General features: G+C 33.1%; 1 protein-coding gene across 1 annotated transcript; it reads left to right on the forward strand.

Moving 5' to 3' along the window:
- The first annotated feature begins 18,625 nt into the window (after positions 1–18,625).
- Positions 18,626–19,423, forward strand: LOC108485324 (uncharacterized). Its single transcript, XM_017789143.1, has 2 exons — positions 18,626–18,674; positions 18,765–19,423. The coding sequence occupies exons 1-2, from the start codon at positions 18,626–18,628 to the stop codon at positions 19,421–19,423; spliced, it is 708 nt and encodes a 235-aa protein (XP_017644632.1).
- The last annotated feature ends 2,458 nt before the right edge of the window (positions 19,424–21,881 follow it).

The following is a 21,881-nucleotide window of genomic DNA, read 5'->3' on the forward strand; positions in this document are numbered from 1 at the left end:
GTGTCATACATGATTGAGACACACGCCCGTGTCTTAGGCCTTGTGCACAAAAAATAGGCCATTTGGCCAAAACTGCCAAAATTGCACTCAAATATACCAATTTGGCCATTCAACACCTATCATCACTAAAATTTATAAAAATTGACCATATGTTAACCACATTCACACATACCAAATTAGCCATTTGTCAACTCATCAATTACTATCTATTTTCATACCAAGCCATACCACAATGACCACATTCAAGCATATTAAAAAAACCATTCATAGCATACATTTCATTTACCATTTCAACATCCACCATTTAAGTACCAAAATGCCAAAATGTCAACAATTATAAAACCACATATACATGCCAACATAACAACCAATTCATCAACCAAAATCCCATATTTACAAGTGAAATATAATGACTATTTCATCAAACACAAAACACCTATACATGCCACCATAACCATGACTCAAAATCATCAAAATCTATCCATATATTTGATGGATAGTGTAATGGATCCTTGACAAGCTTCCAACCCGAACGTGTAACATCTCGATTTTGGGTCTACTCAGAACAGTGGTTTTGGGACCACAAATCTGACATAAGAAAATTTATTTTTATTTTATTTTTATGGTCTACAATTTCACAGAATGAATTCGTGAAATTTTTGTTTAAAAATTTTGATGTTTGGGTACTTAATTTGGTCAAAAGGATTAAATCGTAAAGAGTGAAAAATGTGAGTTCTAGATGTTAAAGGTGTCAAATTGCTATGGAATTTAAATTAGAGGTCTTTGTATAGTAATTGGACCATTGGACATTTGTTGGACAAAAATGGGCATGAGATAGGTGAAATGAACAATTTTTAAGTTAGGGGCATTTAGGTAATCTAATAAATAAATGAATTAAAAGCCCAAAATAGCAAAAATTGGCCTCCATCTTCTGGCTCCAGCCGAAACCCCCATGAAAGCCATGGCTAGGGTTTTGTTCAAGCTTCGAAGCTCAATAGTAAGTGATCCCTAGCCCCGTTTTCAAAGTTCTTTACATTTTTTAAGTTCCCGTAACTCGATTTACCTATCTCTACTATTATTTTAAGCTAGGGCTCATGTCTAAAAATTTACCCATGAATGACATACATGTGTTTTGATGTCTAATGGTAGAAAATGAATGTTGGGTGTTAGATAAACATCTTTTGTTAAGTAATTTTCGATGAAAATGTCCAAAAAGGATCGTTTTGAGAAAGTTATAAAATGTGTAGTAACAATGTGTTTTAATGAAAATTATGAGATGCTATAGTTATGAAAATGGTTCAGCTAGGCTTGGGTAACAAAGAAATTGAGTGCATTTCATTTTACGAGCCTAGGGGCAAAAGTGTAATTATGACAATGTTTTAGGGCAAAAACATAATTTTGCCAAAATATGATATTTGAACCATATTGAATAATGTGACTAATAATTAGACTAAATGTGACATTATAGATCGAGGAAAATGAGGTTCAGACCTAGAACAGGGGAAAAACGAGGAATCGATGGTTAGGTCCCTTTTTGATAACCTTGGTATCGAGGAAAGTTCTTGCGTAAATGATACTACCTTATGTTATGTATTTTATATTTCAATATTGCATGAATTGTACATTTTTTTCCATGAAATTTATCAATGATGATTTTGACGAAGTTCTGATGAATGAAAATTCCAGAATTAATCTTTTAGATGAATAGGGTACAAATGTCAAACAATAAGGTTATTAAGATTCCGTATAAGACCATATCTGGGATATGACCTCGGTATGTGATTTCGTATAAAACCATGTCGGGGACATGGCGTCGATATGATATTTCATGTAAGACCATATCGGGGATATGGCATTGAAAGGTTGGTATATGTATGAGATTTCCAAGTAACCCTTGATATTTCGAATGATCCAACGGGTACATTCAAATGAGAAGGTATGTGACCGTATTACGAGTGGTACATGTATGTACATAAAACTCATGTGAAGTGAATTTGGTTTATGATGCATTATTGGTAAGGATACAAATGAGTAAGATATGTATTTATACCATGATGGTTGGAGTGATTGGTAAAAGTATTATTGACTTAGTTATCATTATTTTATACTAAAACAGTTTTGGATAGTAGCAGCAGTCCGACTTTGAAAAAACACCAAAAATAATAGAAAGTGAGTTAGAAATTGAATAAAATATGGAATTAAATATTTTGATCCTAGTTTCACATAGAAGAAACGGTATTAGAAAAAGAATATCAGAATATGAGATATTTGAATTTTTGTGAGATAGAGTCAGAATGTTTTCGACATCCCCTATTCTGATTTGGGAAAATCATAAAAAATTGTAACAAAATAATTATGGGTTATAATTTATATTATTAGATTCCTAAAATGAGTCTATTTTCAAAAGAAACAAACGGAAACATCATTCGAATCCCGTACGAGGAGATAATTAACTTTTAGCGAAGAGGGGTCAGAGTTGTCGAACAGCAAAAAAGGGGTCATTTTAAGACTAAATTATACTAATTGGCTAAACCAAAAATTCTGAAAATTTTATGGTAGGAATTTATGTGAGTATAGTTTCATTGAAAATTAACGGATCTAAATTTGGAGCTCCATATCTCTAGATATAAATAATTTAGTGTCTATGGATCGAGTAAATAACTTGACTGGAATTTGAACAAATAATGGAATAATATGCAATTATAATTGTGATACCTTGAGAGCATGTTGTAAGAATTTGGTAAAAGCATATTAATAAAATTTCTTATTATTTTCATATGAATTTACTAAGCTTTATAGCTTACTCCCCTCCCTTTCCCATCTTTTATAGGTTAATTTTGCTAGCTCGGGTTGGAGATCGCCAGAGATGTCATCACACTATCAAGTTATCACATTGGGTAAAAACAGATGCAACGCTCTTAAGTTTTTGGCATGTATAGGGACTAAGTCACTTTGTGAATATGTCTTTATAAGTTAGTCAAATGTATTGGCTTGTAAAGGTTAATAGATTGATGTTGTGGGTAGCCATGCAAATTTGCTTATATGGCTTAAATGGTGGTAAATCAAATTTTATATACATGTATGTGCCAATGCTTTGAATACGTAGATTTTTTTGTAAGGCATGAATGCTTGAAGATTTAAATTAGATTTTTTGGCATGTTGATAACCATGTTATAAATGGATAAATTGGAGGTAAAGCAATTATATATATTATATATGTTTTGGTAAGTTTGGACTTGAATAAGAGAAATGTCATGTGCATGCATGTGTTGTTGTGAGGATGCCATACTTGTGCCTTGACTGTGGATGTACAATTGCTCAATTAAGTATGTTAATTGCTATAGAGATGTATAAGTGTATGTGTACAACTATGGGTGGCAAACGGCTTGGAAAATAGCCTTGTATTTGTCCACACGGGCATGTGTCTAAGCCGTGTGTGACACACGGCCTGCCCTCATAGGCTTGCAGCCCGGTCGTGTGTCCCCTGCATCTTGTACTTTAACTTCGAATTGGCCATACGGGCTAAGACACAGTTATGTGTCTCGGTCGTGTGAGGGACGTGGCCTTGGGACATGGGCATGTGCTTTGTCCGTGTGCCCCTAATTTGGTGATGACGTCATAAACAGAGAGTTACATGGGCGTGTCCCAAGCCACATAGGTGTGTGTGACCACACGGCCTACCTGCACGGGCAGGTGACCTTGTTTCATGATGAAACTTTCTAAGTTTTCCTAGAAGTTTTTAAATTTTCTGGTTTAGTCTCGAACCATCTTTAATGTGTGTATAGGGCCTCGTAAGCCCATTTAAGGGACGTCATACATATATATGAATGTTTTTGTTTTTGACAAAATTTATGGCTGATTTTATGTGATTATGTATGTTTAAGTCTGGTAATGCCTCATATCCTGTCCCGGCCTCGGATACGGGTGAGAGGTGTTACATTTAGTGGTATCAGAACTATGATTTAGTCAGTTCTCGGACTAACCTAGCGTATGTGAGTCTAGCTATACATGTCATAGTACATGCCATAGTACAGGTATGTACATGAACCGTACAAGTATTGAAATGAGGAAATTTATGAAAGTTTTATCTAACTTTGTGAATGAAAATGTGGTAGGTTGATGATTCAATATGAAATATGTTATATTATGTTTTATTTGCTTAAGTTGTGCATATATGGTAAGTTGATTTTAATGCTTTATGAACTTACTAAGCTTTATAGCTCACATTTTATATTTTTCCATGTTTTATAGTGGAATCAAAGCTAACTTGGATTTGGGAATCATCGAAGACTTTATCACACTATCCAACTATCACTTTGGTACTTTTAAACTTAATTATTTTGAGTATATGGCATGTATAGGGAATTTGGTCATGTTGGTATAAGTGTTGTTATTGAATTTAGTCATTTAAAATCGCTTGTAAATATTAAGAGTTTGGATTTGTATATAGCCATGAGAGTTGGCTTAAATTGGTTGGTTTGGTTGTGTATATATATGTGCATATGGATTGTGTAGTGAGTTTGTTGATGGATGTATGATGCTTGTTGATTATAGGTATTGTGGATGTCAAATGGTTGATATTTGATAAATAGTATGCTTATTTGTTTAGGTAAAATAATGCATAATTGTAAGATGCCATTTCGGTGATTTGTGATTTGTGATTGTGAGTGAGCATGAATGATATTGTCAAATTTGATACTTGTGTATATTGTGGTAATGGTATGAGTTTATCATGAATTGAGCTTGATTTGATTTGTTTTAGAATGCCTATTATATGACATGTTTTGATGCCAATTAGGTTGATGTAGGTGTAAGCAAGTTTGGGTGGCAAAATGGCTTGATAAAGAGCTATTTTTGGGCCATACGGGCAGAGACACGAGCTTGTGTCTTAGCCGTACATGACACACGGTCAGGTCATATGGTCGTGTTTCCCCTAGTGTTGAATTAAAAATTAAGTCAGTATGCTCTACAAGGCTTAGCACACGGGCGTGTGACTTGGCCGTGTGGCATAAGTCAATATACCCTATAGGTTTGGCACAGCCTAGCACACGGCCTGGCACATGGGAATGTGAGGCCATTTCAAAAGGGAACATGAGCTGGTCACACGGGTGTGTGGGTTTTTGTATGACTAAGTCAAGGAGTTACACGAGGTCGGACACGGGTTGGGATACAGACATGTGATCCCATTTCGAATGTCCACACGGCCTGTGACACAGGCGTTTCTTTGGTCGTGTGAGACACACGTCCGGGCCACATGAGCATGTGTCCCTTATAGTTTGAAAAATTTTCTAAGTGTTTCAAAAATTTCCTGAGTTATTGGTTTAGTCCTAAACCACTTCAAATGCATGTTTAAGGTCTCGTAGGCTCATATTAAGGACAATGTGGTTGATGTTGAATGATGATTACATGAGATTGAAAAATGTATGGGAAATGAATGTTTGTTTATGTTATAAGTCCGGTAATGCCCCGTAACCCTATTCCAATGTTGAATATGGGTGAGGGGTGTTACACTCAGCCACCGGTAGGACATTCAAGACCAGTATCTGAAACATTTTAACCCTAATGACATGTCATTTGTATCTTATATATTCTTAAGGTTTAAACGGGCTCGATAGTTGTCGAAACATTGTTAGATTTTCTGTCAAGATGTGATACAATAATATAACATAATAGCAATTAAATCAAACATATTAAACACTATTTAAACGTACGAACTTACCTCGACGATAAAAACGTAGATACAAACTCAATTAATCCGAAACTTTACCTTAGCCCCGATCTAAAGCTGTACAGGTTTATCTTGATCTAAATGAATAAATTCAATTCATTTAATAACCATTTTATTCAATTCATTCCAAATTCATATTTTTGCAAAAATTTTGCTTTTGCCCATATTGTTTTGATTTCATTACAATTTAGTCCCTAAGCTCGTAAAGTAAAATTCATTCAAATTCATCATTAACCCAAGCTAGCCAAATTTCATATATGTCCCTAGAAACTCATATATTTCATTATTTTCACAAATTCACCATGAATATTTCACATTTTTCTATTTAATCCCTAATGAACATTTTTAACAAAAATCACTTTATAAAAGTTGTTTACCTAACAACAAAGGTTCATTTTCGTCCATCAAATATCACAAACAACAAGTATACGTTCATGGTAAAACCCTAGACTTTCAATATTTTTGCAAATTAGTCCCTGGGCTAGCTAGATTAAGCTACAGTGACTCTAAAAACATAGAAATCATTAAAAACGGGATCAAAAATCACTTACGTGCATAAGATGACTTGACCGAATGCTCAAGAACCCTAAAATGGTGTTATATCCTCTTTTAAATTTTGGCCAGAAGATGAATGAAGAGAAAAGTGGATTTTTTTTATTTAGTTTTGATTTTATTTATTAAATTACATATATAACCTTGTTATAAAACATTAAAATCACTTAATTCTTGTCTAAAATTGTCCACTAACATTGTAAGCTGTAATATTACCATTTAAAACCCTTAACTATTTAATTTCATAGTTATTAGATCCCTTTAGCCGATAGAACTCAAGTTTTACACCTTTTGCAATTTAGTCCTTTTTATCGAATTAAGCATGTAAACGGTAAAATTTCTTAACAAAATTTTTATTCGGTATTACTAACATGCTGTAGACACTAAAATAATAACAAAATAAATATTTCCATATTGGATTTATGGTCATAAAACCACTATTCCGATTTCACTGAAAACAGGCTGTTACAACTCTCTCCTAAAAGAATTTTTGTCCTAAAAAATCTTATTAGAAAAGAGGTTTGAATATTAAGTTCTCATAACTTCTTTCGGTTCCCAAAGGACCTCCTCTAAACTGTGTCTCTTCCAAAGAAGTTTTACTAAAGCTATGTTTTATTTCTTAATTTTTTAACCTCTCGAGCTAAGATTCTAATCTGTTCTTTACTATACGACATATCAAGCTGAATCTTGACATCCACAGGTGAGATAATATGTGAAGGATCTGATCGATACCATCGTAACATAAATACATGAAACACATTATGAATCTTTTCTAACTCCATCGGCAAAGCTAAACGATACGCTACTGGCCCGATTCTTTCAATAATCTCATTTGGCCCAATAAATCATGGACTTAGCTTTCCTTTACGACAAAAATGCAAAATTTTCTTCCAGTGTGATACTTTGAGGAAAACTTTATTGTTGACTTGAAATTCAATATCTATATGTTTTAAATTCGCATATGATTTCTGTCTATCTGAAGCAGCTTTCAAACAATCTTGGATTACTTTAACTTTTTCTTAAGTCTCTCGAATTAAATCAACCCCGTGAATTTTTTTCTTACTAAGCTCAGTTCAATACAACAGAGTTCGGCATTTATGACCATACAAAGCTTCATATGGTCTCATTTTTATGCTTGATTGATAATTGTTTTTGTACATGAACTCAACCAACGATAAAAATTTCTCTCAGTTGCCTTCGAATTCTAAAACGCGATTGACCGTCGACTTAAGGATGAAAAGCAATGCTAAAATGTAAGCGCGTACCTAGATTCTCTTGTAATTTGCTCAAGAATCATGACGTAAACTGCTGATCTCTATCCAAAATAATGGAAACCAGCACCCCGTGCAATCTGACAATCTCAGCAACATATAGCTCAGCTAATATCTCAAGAGAATAATCTGTACGTACCGGAATAAAATGTGTAGACTTCGTCAAATGATCAATGACAACCCAGATTGCATCTTTCTTTCTCGAAGGCAAGGGTAATCTCGATATAAAGTCCATCGTGACTCGTTTCCATTTCCATTTCGGTATCATTACTGGTTGTAACAAACTAGAAGGTACCTGATGTTCAGCTTTAACTTGCTGGCATACTAAACATCTAGACACAAACTCAGAAATCTCTCTTTTCACACCCGACCACCAATACATTTGTTACAAATCACTATACATCTTATTGCTACTAGGATGAACAGATAAGCTATCACTATGAGCTTCATGCAATATCTTCCAAACGAGCGCTGAATTTTCCTCGAAATGCAAATTATGCCTCTAGAAAGTAAACAATCATCAAATCCAATTTGAAAATCTAAATCAGGAGTTGACTCACTCTGTTCCCATTTAGCTAATAACACAACATCACATTTCTGAGCCTCACAAATCTATTGTAAAAACATCAGTCTAGCTTTCAACTTAGCTAAAATTGAACCATCATCAGACAACGTCAATCGCGTATTCAATGCTCACAAAGCAAATAAGGATTTTCTACTTAAAGCATCAGCAACTACATTCATTTTACCCTGATGATAATTAAAGATTAAGTCATAGTCTTTCAATAGCTCGAGCCACCTACACTGTCTTAGATTCAAATCTTTCTGTGACATTAAATACTTCAAACTTTTATGATCTGTAAAGATGTGACATTTTTCGCTGTACAAATGGCGTTGCCAAAATTTTAACGCAAATGCAATAGCTTCCAGTTCTAAATCGTGCGTTAGATAATTCATTTCGTGCATAAGCTATCACTTTGCCTTCTTGCATTAAAAGATAACCTAAACCATTTAAAGATGCACCACTGAAAATCAGAAATTCTTTACCCGACTTAGGCTAAACTAACATTGGTTCCTCGGTTAGTAATGTTTTCAACTGATTGAAACTTTGCTAACATCTCTTAAACCACTCAAACTTCATATCTTTCTGTAGTAATCTCATCATCCGTGTAGCAATCATCGAGAATCCCTTAGCAAACCTTCTATAATATCCTGCTAATCCTAGAAAACTTCTAACCTCAGATACATTTCTCGAAGGTTTCCAATCAATAATCGCTGAAATTTTGCTCGGATCAGCTCTAATGCCCTCAGTTGATACAAAATATCCTACAAAATCGACTTCCAGTAGCCAAAATTCACATTTGCTAAATTTGGAAAATAATTTTTTTCACGCAGATTTTGTAATACAATTCTCAAATGCTCGGCATGCTCAAACTCATCTCGAGAATAAATCAAAATATCATCAATGAATACCATAACAAATCCATAAATACTGCAGGTGCATTAGTTAAACCAAATGGCATCATAAGAAATTCATAATGTCCGTACCTGGTTCTAAATACAGTTTTCGGCATATCAAAATCTTTAACTCGCAGCTGATAATAACCAGAACGAATATCAATCTTCTAGAACATTGTTGCACCTTTCAACTAATCAAACAGATTGTCAATACGTGACAATGGATACTTATTCTTGATTGTAACTTTGTTGAGCTAGCGATAATCAATACATAATATCATAAATTCGTTATTTTTCTTAACGAACAGAATAGTTGCACCCCAAGGTGAAAAATTGGGTCGAGAAAAACCCCTATCTATCAACTCTTGCAATTGCGCTTTCAACTATTACAATTGTGCTTTCAACTCTTTCAACTTAGTAGGAGACATTCTGTAAGAAGCTATCAATATCGGTGATCTTCCCAGTACAACTGGCAAACTCGACCTCTCTGATCGATGGTAACCCAAATAACTCCTCTGGAAACACGACTGGATACTCACAAACCACTGGAACCAATTCTAGCTTCAACTAAGAAACTCTAGAATAAAATACATATGAAAGGTATGCATCACAGCCTTTTCTTACAAATCTCTGTGCTGATATAGCTAAAATAACAATAGGCAAACCACTCACTGTTCTAACACTTTAATACAATAAGCTTTCATCTAAAATTCACAATAGCATCATGCAGAGTTAGTCAATTCATACCCAAAATCACGTTAAACTTATCAAATGGTAGTAGCATCAAATTAGCCAGAAAGTTATAACCCCAAATCATCAAAGGACAGTTTTTGCAAACCTTATCAACTAGCACATTCTGATTTAGGAGGTTCTACACTTTAACCACAAGTTCAGTGGACTCAACAGGTAAATTCTTACTTTACACTAGATTTGTGCATTCATAGGAATGGCTTGATCCCAGATCAACCAAAGTAGTGACGTTAGAGTTAGTGTCAAAGATAAAAAATGTACCCGTAATAACATCCAATGCTAAAGCCTCCTTTTGTGCACGAACCACGTAAGCTCCAGCTAGTGCTCGTGCCTTAGATTTCACAGCATAATCCTTGGTTCCACTACGGCTATTATCCATATTTCTAGGGTTCTTCGACGGTCTCCCTCTTACAACTGTGTTACTCAGTCAGACAATCTGAATCTTTTCTTTTTCTAGTAATTCAGGGCAATCTCGAATAAAATATTCATGCGAACCAAATTTGAAATAGGCCCTACCTTTTATCCTACACTCACCAAAGTGTTGACGTCCACATCATTAACAATTAGGCTTATTGGCTTTAACACTGCCAACACTCGCTACTGATGTAGCTTGAGCTTTTAAACTCACATGTTGTTTTCCTTGGTCTTTGCCAAAATATCCCACTGAAGCAATCGAATGGCTATGATGTTCTTTTGATTTCCTTGATGTAAACTGATATGACTTTCCCGTTAATCTCTTTCTCAAATCTCAAGCTTTGTAATCAGCTTTTCTCTTTTCTTATCGAAGCTCTCCGGCTTTGTGCACTAGATCAACCAGAACAACAAATTCTTTTAGTTCAAGTATCTCAACTAACAGCTTTATGTCTTCATTTAACCTGTCTTCAAACCACTTAAACATAGCAAATTCAGTTGGAATACTTTTCCGGGCATATTTGCTCAATCTAACAAATTCTCTTTCGTATTCAGACACTGAGATACGGCCCTGCTTAAGCTCAATGAATTCTTTGCGTTTCTAATCAAGAAACCTCTGACTTATATAGTTCTTTATAAACTCGGTTTGGAAGAATTCCGAATCTATATGCTCTCTCGACACAACTGAAACCAACATATTCCACCATCGGTAAGTGAAGTCTTTCAATAAAGATACGGCACATTTAACACACCCTGCCGATGAACAAGATAACTCGTCAAAAACCCTAATCGTGTTTTCTAACCAGAACTTTGCTCTCTCAAGATCATCTTCAATGATAGCTCTCAATTTTTCAGCCTAATATTTGCGGATTTTATCACCTAGTGGCTTAACAGTTCGCATAGGTTCCAAACCCTGAGGAACTACAGAGACCGGTTGGGGAATAGGTGGGGGTGGAGGTTGTTGAGTAGCCGGGTTCATTCGTACAAACTCGATAAACCATTCGTTCATCATCTCGAAGAAGGCTTCCTTAGCCTCTCCTCCTCGGCCCTCAGATACAAGTCATGTACCACTCAACGCTACTCCGTGACCGGAGGCTTGCGTGTTACTTTCAACTTCATCAGAGTCGGCTCGGTTGGAAGTCATTACTATATGAAAACATATTTTAAAATGAGTCAAAAGTTATCACACTATCATAGGTTATATAATTGCATGTATTTCTAGACTCATACACGCTACATTCAATCCGAGAATCGATTAAACCATAGCTCCAATACCACTAAATGTAATACCTCTAACCTGAACCTGTCGTCAGAATAGGGTTACGGAGCATTACCAAAAGTTTTAAATTCAAAACATTCAGTTTTCAAATATATACTAAACTATGGCAATATCATCAAACTCATACATTTTTTCCCTTATATGAGTCCTCGATGCCCTAAAAACACTTTAGAAACGAATCAGGACTAAATTATAAACCTCTAGAATTTTTGGGAAAAAGTTGAAAATTTTCATACTGCAGAGGTCACACGGCTGAGACACACGCCCGCGTCTCAGGTCGTGTGGACATTCAAAATAGAGACACATGGCCGTATCCTAGCTTGTCCATGCCAGTGTAACTCTCTGACTTTGGTGACACGACCAACCCATACGCTCGTGTGCCAGGCCTTGTGCTAGGTCGTGTAATTGCCTAACTTGCAAACCTTTAAAACTTACAGGGGACACATGGCCATGCCACATGGTCATGTGTCACACACAGCTGAGACACACGCCCGTGTCTTAGGTTGAGTGAATGAAAAATAGGCCATTTTCAAGCCATTTCCCTCACCCAAAGCATGATAACTTAAACAAGCCATATGCACCTATTTTCAAGCATCCAAAATGTACCTAAACCAATGCACATTCAAGCTAGATCATTATGATATTTAATCATTCAACCAATATGCCTAAAAGGAACTTCAATCACCTCAACCAAACATGCTTATACGCTTGCATATTTTAACCATAATTCAACTAACCTTTGTAACTAAATCTATGCCAAAACTTACTACAATGTTCACATGCCAAAACCACACTTAAATATACCAATTTGGCCATTCAACACCTATCATCACTAAATTTAAGAAAAAAAATTAACCATATGTTAACCACATCCACACATACCAAATTAACCATTTATCAACTCATCAATTACTATCTATTTCCATACCAAACCATACCACAATGACCACATTCAAGCATATTAAAAGAGTCATTCATAGTATGCATTTAATTTACCATTTCAACATCCACCGTTTAAGTACCAAAATGCCAAAATGTCAACAATTACAAAACCGCATATACATGCTAACATAACAACCAATTCATCAACCAAAATCCCATATTTACAAGCCAAATATAATGGCTATCTCATCAAACACAAAAGACTTATACATGCCATCATAACCATGACTCAAAATTATCAAAATCTACTGATATAGCTGATGGATAGTGTGATGGATCTTCGACAAGCTTCCAACCCAAACGAGCTTCTGATTATCTAAAAACATGGAAAATAACACAAAGTAAGCATATAATGCTTAGTAAGTTTGTAAATCATAAACAATGTTTACCATTTCAATGCATAAGCCTAAGCATCAACAGAAACTCAAGTTAGTGGTTGAACAAGCCTAAGCATCAACAACAACTCAAGTTAGTGATTAAACACATAACTTAGCAAAATCACTACATGATAAAATAGCTTTCATGAATATAGCATATAAGCATTCATACTTTTCATGAACATGCTATAGATACTTTAATCATCAATAACTCATACATTTCCATACTTTCATAACATTACTGATCAGAACACTTACCGTTCCTTCTCTCTGTATACCTATTGAACTACTTATAATAATATCGGATACGTAGGAATCTTACACATTGTGTGCAAACATATGGTCGAAACCAGTTTTTTCCTTTTCCTTTACATAAATGCTCTCTCTCAAGCCATAAGTGGGTCTGCTCACACAAGCTGTCAGTCAGAATTTTCTACATGTTACTGCTCACATAAGCTGTCAAGTATCCTCAACACATGCCATAACTCAGTCATCGGTAGGACATTCAGGACCAGCACCCGAAACTTGGTAACCCTAAGGACATGGCACTTTTATCTTATATATTCCTAAGGTTCAAACGGGCTCGATAGTCATCGAAACATCGTTGGATTTTCCGTCAAGATATGATACAATAATATAACATAATAGCATTCAAATCAAACATATTAAAATGATATTTAAACATACGAACTTACCTCAACAATAAAAACGTAGATACGGAGTCGATTAATCCGAAACTTTATCTTTGCCCTGATCTAAAGCCGTATGAGGTTTATCTTGATCTAAATGAATAAATTCAATTCATTTAATAACCGTTCTATTCAATTCAATCCAAATTCATATTTTGCAGAAATTACACTTTTGTCCCTATTATTTTGATTTCATTACAATTTAGTCCCTAAGCTCGTAAAGTAAAATTCATGCAAATTCATCCCTAACCCAAGCTAGCTGAATTTCATATAGGTCCTTAACAACTTATATATTTCATTATTTTCAAAATTTCACCATGAATATTTCACATTTTTCAATTTAATCCCTAATTGACATTTTTAACCAAAATCACTTAATAAAAGTTGTTTATCTAACAACAAAGGTTCATTTTCTTTCATTAAACATCACAAAAAACATGTATACATTCAAGGTAAAACCCTATACTTTTAAAAATTTTGCAAATTAGTCCCTGAGCTAGCTAGATTAAACTATAATGACTCTAAAAACATAGAAATCATTAAAAACGGGATCAAAAATCACTTACATGCACAAAAAGACTTGACCGAATGCTCAAGAACCCTAAAATTGTGTTATTTTCTCTTTTCAATTTTAGCAAGAAGATGAATAAAGAGAAAAGTGGATTTGTTTTACTTAATTTTGATTTTATTTATTAAATTACATATATAACCTTGTCATAAAACATTAAAATCACTTAATTCTTGTCTAAGAGTGTCCACTAACATTATAAGTGGTAATATTTTCATTTAAAACCCTTAACTGTTTAATTTCATAGTTATTAAATCCCTTTAGCTTATAGAACTCAAGTTTTGCATATTTTGCAATTTAGTCATTTTATCGAATTAAGCATGTAAACTGTAAAATTCCTTAACAAAATTTTTATACTATATTACTAACATGCTATTGAAATTTTTCAACGAGCATTTAATAAAACTGTTACGTATTTTATTAACTAAAGAACTAAACTTAAATAGAAAAAGAGTCATAACCTAATTGGGAAAATAATTCCCTTATTCTAATAAACTACTAAGATAAGGGAAAATAATTCATTTATTCTAATAAACTACTAAAAGATAAAATAAAATATTCTTAGAATATCTCTAATGATTTATTCTAATATTTTTATCTACCTAAATAAGATTTATTTACCTAAATAAATGTAAAATATATCCCCAAAATATATGGATTTCATATATTTCAACCCATTCCCTCAAGTTGGGTTATATATATCAATCATGTCCAACTTGGTTACAAGAAAATCAAAGCTTATCTTAGGGAGCCCTTTGGTGAGTATATCAGCAATCTTTTGTTTTGAAGGAACAAAAAGAATGCACAGTTGGCCTTCTTCAATCTTCTCCTTGATAAAGTGTCTATCAATCTCAACATGTTTAGTTCTGTCATGCTGGACTGGGTTGTGAGCAATACTAATGGCAGCTTTGCTATTATAGTACAACTTCATTAGTGAAGTTATTGGTTTCCTCAACTCTTCTTTAATTCTTTTTAACCACGTCATTTCACAAATTCTTTGAGCCATTGATCTAAACTCAGCCTCTGCACTACTTCTTGCTACAACACTTTATTTTTTGCTTCGTTAAGTCACAAGGTTTCCCCGAACAAATGTACAGTATCCTGATGTAGGTCTTCTATCTGTTACTGAGCCTACCCAATCTGCATCTTTATAAGCTTAAATTCCTCTTTGGTTGGATTTCTTAAAGAATAAGCCATTTCCAAGTGAACTCTTCAAGTATCTCAGAATTTCAAATACTGCTTCTCCATGTTCCTCCATTGGGGAGTGCATAAATTGACTTACTAAGATCACTGCAAAAGCTATATCTGGCCTTGTATGTGATAAGTAAATTAACTTATCAACTAATCTTTGGTATTGTCCTTTATCAACTAATTGACCTTCTTCATTTTTGAATTTTACATATGGATCAATTGGTGTGTCAGCTGGGCGGCAACCACTCATCCCAGCCTCTTTTAAAAGATCAATCACATATTTTTCTGAGAGACTACAAGACCCTTATTTGATCGAATATCTTCCATTCCAAGAAATTATTTCAAAGGACCCAAGTCTTTGATCTCAAAATCCAATGTTAGATGCTCCTTGAAACGCCTTATTTCATCCACATCATCTCCTGTAAGAATGATATCACTGACATAAACTATAATAATTTTTATTCTACCTCTTTGTGAGTGAACCGTTTAAACCAAGATCGAGTGAACCGTTCAAACCAAGCTCGAGTGAACCGTTCAAACCAAGCTCAAGGGGTCTGCTTCAGACCATACAAAGATTTCTTGAGCTTACATACTCAAGTTCCAACTTTTTCTTCAAAACTTGGGGAGGATCCATGTAAACTTCTTCTTCAAGTTTCCCATTTAGAAAAGCATTCTTCACATCTAGTTGTTGTAAAGACCATTCAAGATTAATAGCAATTGATAAAAGAACTCTAACAAAATTTAATTTGGCTACTGGAGCAAATGTTTCAAGATAATCTATCCCATATGTTTGAGTTTACCCTTTAGCCACTAGTTGGCATTTGTATCTATCTAAAGATTCACCCGGTTTGAATTTGGTTGTGAACACCTATTTACAGCCGACTTTTTTTCCTACAGGTAATTCCACTGTTTCCCATGTACCTGTTTTCTCAAGAGCATACATCTCCTCTAAAATAGTCTCCTTCCACTCAGGAACCTGTAAAGCATCTTTCACATTTTTGGGTATTTTCACAGTATCGAGACACAAAACAAAGGTCGAGAATGTTAAAGACAAGGCTTTTTAGGATACAAAGTTAGACATGGGATATTGGACAACATTTCTAACACATTTTCTTTTAGCAATTAGAATATCTAAATTAGAAAATTCATTGGTTGGATTATGAGCTTTATCTGGACTTTTGACAAGATCTTGCGGATCAGATTCTTGGTGATGAATCTGGTGGATTTCACTTTCTTGATTTTGATTTCTTCTCAAGTAAACAATTAACTTATTTGTTTGTTCTTTATTCTCATGATCAGACTCTACACATTCATACTTCTTTTTATTAACAATATTAACATCATTAGTTTATGTGTTAATCATAAATTCGCCTTCCCCATTATTAGAATCCTTATCTTGTATATTCATAATATTTTCTTGATCAATTATAGAACCTTCCTTACTATAATTCCCTCCCTGAAGATTAGAATCAAAATAAGATTGTGTTTTAACAAATGTGACATCCATGGTAACAATAATCTTCCTATCAATTGGATCATAACATTTGTAACCTTTTTTATTAGAAGCATAGCCAACAAAGACGCATTTTTTTGCTCTAGGATCTAGTTTACCTTGGTTGTGAAGATAAACAAAAACACTACACCCAAAAACTCAGAAGGATAAACCTGTGATCAATTTAGAGTTAAAAAAGTTATCTTTAAAGAGACGAAAAAGAGTTCTATAGTTTAGAGTTTTACTGGGCATTTTATTAATAAGATATGTAGTTGTTAACAAGGCTTCGCCCCAGAGATAACGTGGTACCTGACTAGTGAACATCAAGGCTCTAGTTACTTCCAAAATATGTCGATTTTTTCTTTCTGCAATCCTATTTTGTTGTGGTGTATTTGTACAAGAGCTTTGGTGGACTATTCCATGTTTGGTTAAGAAAACACCTAATTGGCCACTAAAAAATTCCCTACCATTGTCACTCCGAAATACTTCTATTTTCACACCAAATTGTGTTTTCACTATAGCATAAAAGACTGAAACACATTTTTAACTTCAGACTTATCTTTTAATAAAAACACCTAACAAATACGAGTATGATCATCAATAAATGTGACAAACCAAAGTTTTCCTGAAAAAGTTGAGACTCTTGAAGCTCCCCAAACATCACTATGAATTAACGAAAAAGGTTTGGAAGCTTTATATTTTTGAGGTGGAAAGAATGAACGATGATGTTTAGCCAATTCACAAAATTCATAGTTACAAGAGTAGAATTATCACCATTAGCTTCAAACCTTGGCCTTAACATTACTTTTCTCCTTATATCCTCTTTTTTAACCTCAGAAAAAATCTCATAGAGTTTTGAAAGAGATTTTTTTCCTAAGATCCGATATCTCACTTCATCAAATTCTTTATTTAAACCAGCAAAAAAAAAAGCTCATTCATTCTTTTCTTTTTTCATAGCTTTTACACAATCTCCAGGACTTTTTCGTTCATCATTATAACACTGATCCAGTTCTTGCCAAAGAAACATCATCTCGTTATAATAAAAAGTAACTTCCTTTTCCCGTTGTCTAGCTTTCTAGAGTTTTATTTTTAACTCAAACATCTATGAAGCGTTTTCTAAATATGAATAGGTGCCTTTCACAGCGTTCAAAACATCTTTAACAGCCGAGAGAAAAAGAAAAGGTTTACCTATAGATGCTTCTATGGAATTAAAAAGCCACGCAATTATCATAGACTTTTTTGGCCTCCACTTGCTCATCTTTGGATCACCCACCTGTGGTTGCTTGACTTCTCCAGTTAAATGACCTAGCTGACTGCACCCATCAATTGTTAATTTTATGGACTGCAACCATTCCAGATAATTCTTGCCATTCAGCTTGTGAGCTGTCAACTGAAAAGAAAGGTGAGATGCCTCTGTCCCTTGAGTCATTGTACTCTCGGTAGTTGTTTCAACGGTAGAACTTTCTTCCTCTGTTTGATTGACGGATCTCTTATCTCCAATGAAGACTGTTTTAACCATGATGCTACTAGAGATTTAACCTAACTCAGATGCCATGAAAGTTTTCAAGAAAGCATTTAATAAAATTGTTATGTATTTTATTAACTAAAGAATTGAACTTAAATAGAGAAAAGAGTCATAACCTAATTGGGAAAATAATTCCTTGTTCTAATAAACTACTAAAATATAAAATAAAATATTACTTGAATATCTCTAATGATTTATTCTAAAATTTATCTACCTAAATAAATTTAAAATATATCCTCAAAATATATAGGATTCACATATTTCAATAGTTGTAGACATTAAAATAATAATAAAATAAATATTTCCACGTCGAATTTGTGGTACCAAAACATTTGTTCCAATTTCACTAAAAATATGTTGTTACAAGGTGGGTCATGAAATACTTCCTACGAATGCCAAGATTGCTTCCATTCGATAGAGGTTTCAACAGGATTGTCCAAGGTGCAGTGCTAAAAGAGAAACGCTTATTCACTCCCTCAAAATATTGCCTAACAGCGAGTGCCTCCTTTCCATTAGTGGCATAGACATCAGGCTTTTGTCCAAGGTGCAGTGCTAAAAGAGAAACGCTTATTCACTCCCTCAAAATATTGCCTAACAGCGAGTGCCTCCTTTCCATTAGTGGCATAGACATCAGGCTTCTTACTAAAGAGTATCATTACTGCATCAACTGGCTCGAGGACATAAAGTGCGTGCTGGATAAAAAAGCTACTACCGACTTCATAACAACTCTTTGGAACAGTTGGAACAACCGAAATAATTTTATATTTCGTGGTAAGAAAGATGAAACGTATGTTGTTTGGGAAAGAGCCAAAACCTTAAGCCACGACTTTCGTATCTACAATCTGGTGAATGACCCTATTATTCTTGCTACTCCTGTTTGTAAAAAATGGGAGAAACCCCAGAGAGGCTATGCAAAAGTTAATTTCGATGCTGCGATTAACAATAACAAAACAAGCTATGGGTTTATTATTAGAGCTGAGGATGGTTTTGTTATTGGCGGTGGCGGGGGTTTCAAGGAAGAAACTTTGTCGGCAGAATGGGATGAATCATATGCTTTTGAGGAAAACTTAAAAAAGGCGCGGTCTCTTAACATTTCTAAAGTAGTCTTTGAAACTGATAATGCTAGTTTTGTTAACAGAGAAAAGAAACATTGGAGGGACATCACCATTATGGGGGCGAGAATCAATTAAATTCAAAAAATAATTTGATCATTTTCATTCGGCTAGTATTTGTTGGGCCAACCGTAGCTGCAATAGGATAGCTGACTTTATTTGTAAAAATGCTATCGTGAAATCTTGTAATTGGGCTTTTAATATGGATTATCCATTGGAAATCCATGACTTGGTTATTAGTGAGACAATTTCAATAGAACTTGACTTATTTGGTCTTTTTATCAAAAAAAAAAAAAAACCTACGGTTCATAGTTTATAAAGCTCCCTCCTAAGTTAGTTTGGAAATGCTTTTAGAAAGTGCTATGAAAAAATATTTTTGAAAAGTTTAGTTTAAAATTTGAATGTTTAGCATTGTTGTCAAAAAGTATTTTTGAGAAATAAAATGTTCATTTTAGACATGTTATTATCAAGTAACAAATATAAATTTAAATAATATTTAAATTAGTTAATATTATTATATTTTAATAAAAATATAAAAATTTATTATAACTTGTTGTTTATATTTTAATATATGAAATATAAATTTTAAATATTTTAAGCAATAAATATTAATTATTTATAAAATTTAATTCAAATATATATTATAAATATTTAAATATAACAATTAAATATTTGTAATTAGTATTTTAAAAATATTTTTATTTTTAATTAATGCTTTTAACACATTTGTAATTAAACACCAAGAAAAAAAAAGGAAAGTACTATGTTATTGGAGGGGTGAAAAAGTAATTAAGCAGTAAAAGTACTTTTAGGAGAGGAAAAGCTAAAAATTTGATCATCTCCTATTTAGAAGTGCTTTTGAAAAGCACTTCTGAAAAAGTCAAAAATTGTAGCCAAAAGCAGTTTATTTAGCACAATTTTTCTTCCAAAAGTGCTTTTGAAGCTAGAAGTGCTTTTTCTAAGCACTACTAAACAGACCATAAGAAGCCTTTGTAGGAAACTACTTTTATTATATGTACTCCGATAGTTAGGGTTGAGTAATAAAAATTGAAAATCGACTTGAATCAAGATGTTTGGACGGTTCATGAAATATAAGATAAAACATTGTAGTTATAGGAAATCAAGATTGTTTGAACCGGAATGGACGATTGGACTGGGAATCAACCGAGATAGTGGTCCAGAGAAAGACATTGAATTGGTTGAACTGAGAATTGGTATGAACCAGTTGAACTAGGTAAAAAAAACCAATAAAATCGAGCGGTTGAACTAGGTAAAAAACTGGTTGAGTCGGATTGTTAATATTTTTTTTATAAATTTTTTAATGATTTATTTAATTGAACCGGATGAACTAGTCAGACTAGTTGGATTGATGAACTGGAGACTTGATCCGATTTTGATAACCTTGCCAAAAATCAACCAATTTTTTTATTTAATTTATAATTAATCTTATTTTTATAATATAAATAAAGATTTTGTAGTTAAAATAGTAAAAATACTTAAAAGCTCTATATAAAAATATTTTTCAGAAAATATCATATAAAATTTATTGAATATATTTTATTTACTTAAAAATATTGTTTTTAGGAATATTTATAATAATAAAAACAGTTTCCAAAATTGTCAGATAATATTTAAAAGTAGTAAAAATTTAATTTATCGATTTAAAATCTATAACTAAAAACCAAAATTAAATTAAATAATCCAACCAGACGGATATTACGTTGTCTTATGATTGACCTTCTTAATGGTTGAGTGAAGTTGTTTGTGAGAGTGCTTTTTCTACATCTATTTCACCTGCACAGGTTTCAAAGGTAGTTTCAAAGGTAGTCAACCATTACGTTGTTAATTTTAGATATAATATTATAAAGTAAAAAATTTAACAAAAGATAAAAAAAAAAAAGGGTAACTTTACTGAAAATATTTCTTCAAATCACATATTGAAAGTCGTGTTTTTCAAACTTTTTAAATTTCTTTAGTTGAAGTTTGAAGTACATACAATTTCAGGCTCTTCAATTTTATTGCAATTAGATGTATTCAACAATCGCGATTTCCATCTAGTTCGAACTATAAATGAATAATATCATTATATTTAATTTTGATTTATAAATATTAAAACAATTTTTTTATACCCACAAATATCATGATTTGAATCTAATTCTCTTCGGATTGAGGTTGTACTTTTTTAATATTTATCATTTTAATAATAAAATAAATTACTAAAAGATATATAGCTTGATTTAGATTCAATTAAAGTGAATTTTATTTTTAAAAGTTGATTATGAAATTTACATTTTATTTTATTGGATAATAGAGATGTAGTGATTATGATAATTATTTATTTTTACTCAACTCTATTTTTATTTTATGAAATTATTATTTTATTTTTATATATAATTTGGAATAAAGGGTTATAGAAAATTTTTAAAAAAATAATGATTGAAATAGAGTGAGAGGAGGTGGATGCATTAGATTAGTAATTTTGAAGGTCGTATATGTATATTAAAAGGAGGCAAATAGTAAAGCATAGCGAAACCCA

This window comes from Gossypium arboreum, chromosome 6, assembly GCF_025698485.1.
Source record: "Gossypium arboreum isolate Shixiya-1 chromosome 6, ASM2569848v2, whole genome shotgun sequence".
NCBI lineage: Eukaryota > Viridiplantae > Streptophyta > Magnoliopsida > Malvales > Malvaceae > Gossypium > Gossypium arboreum.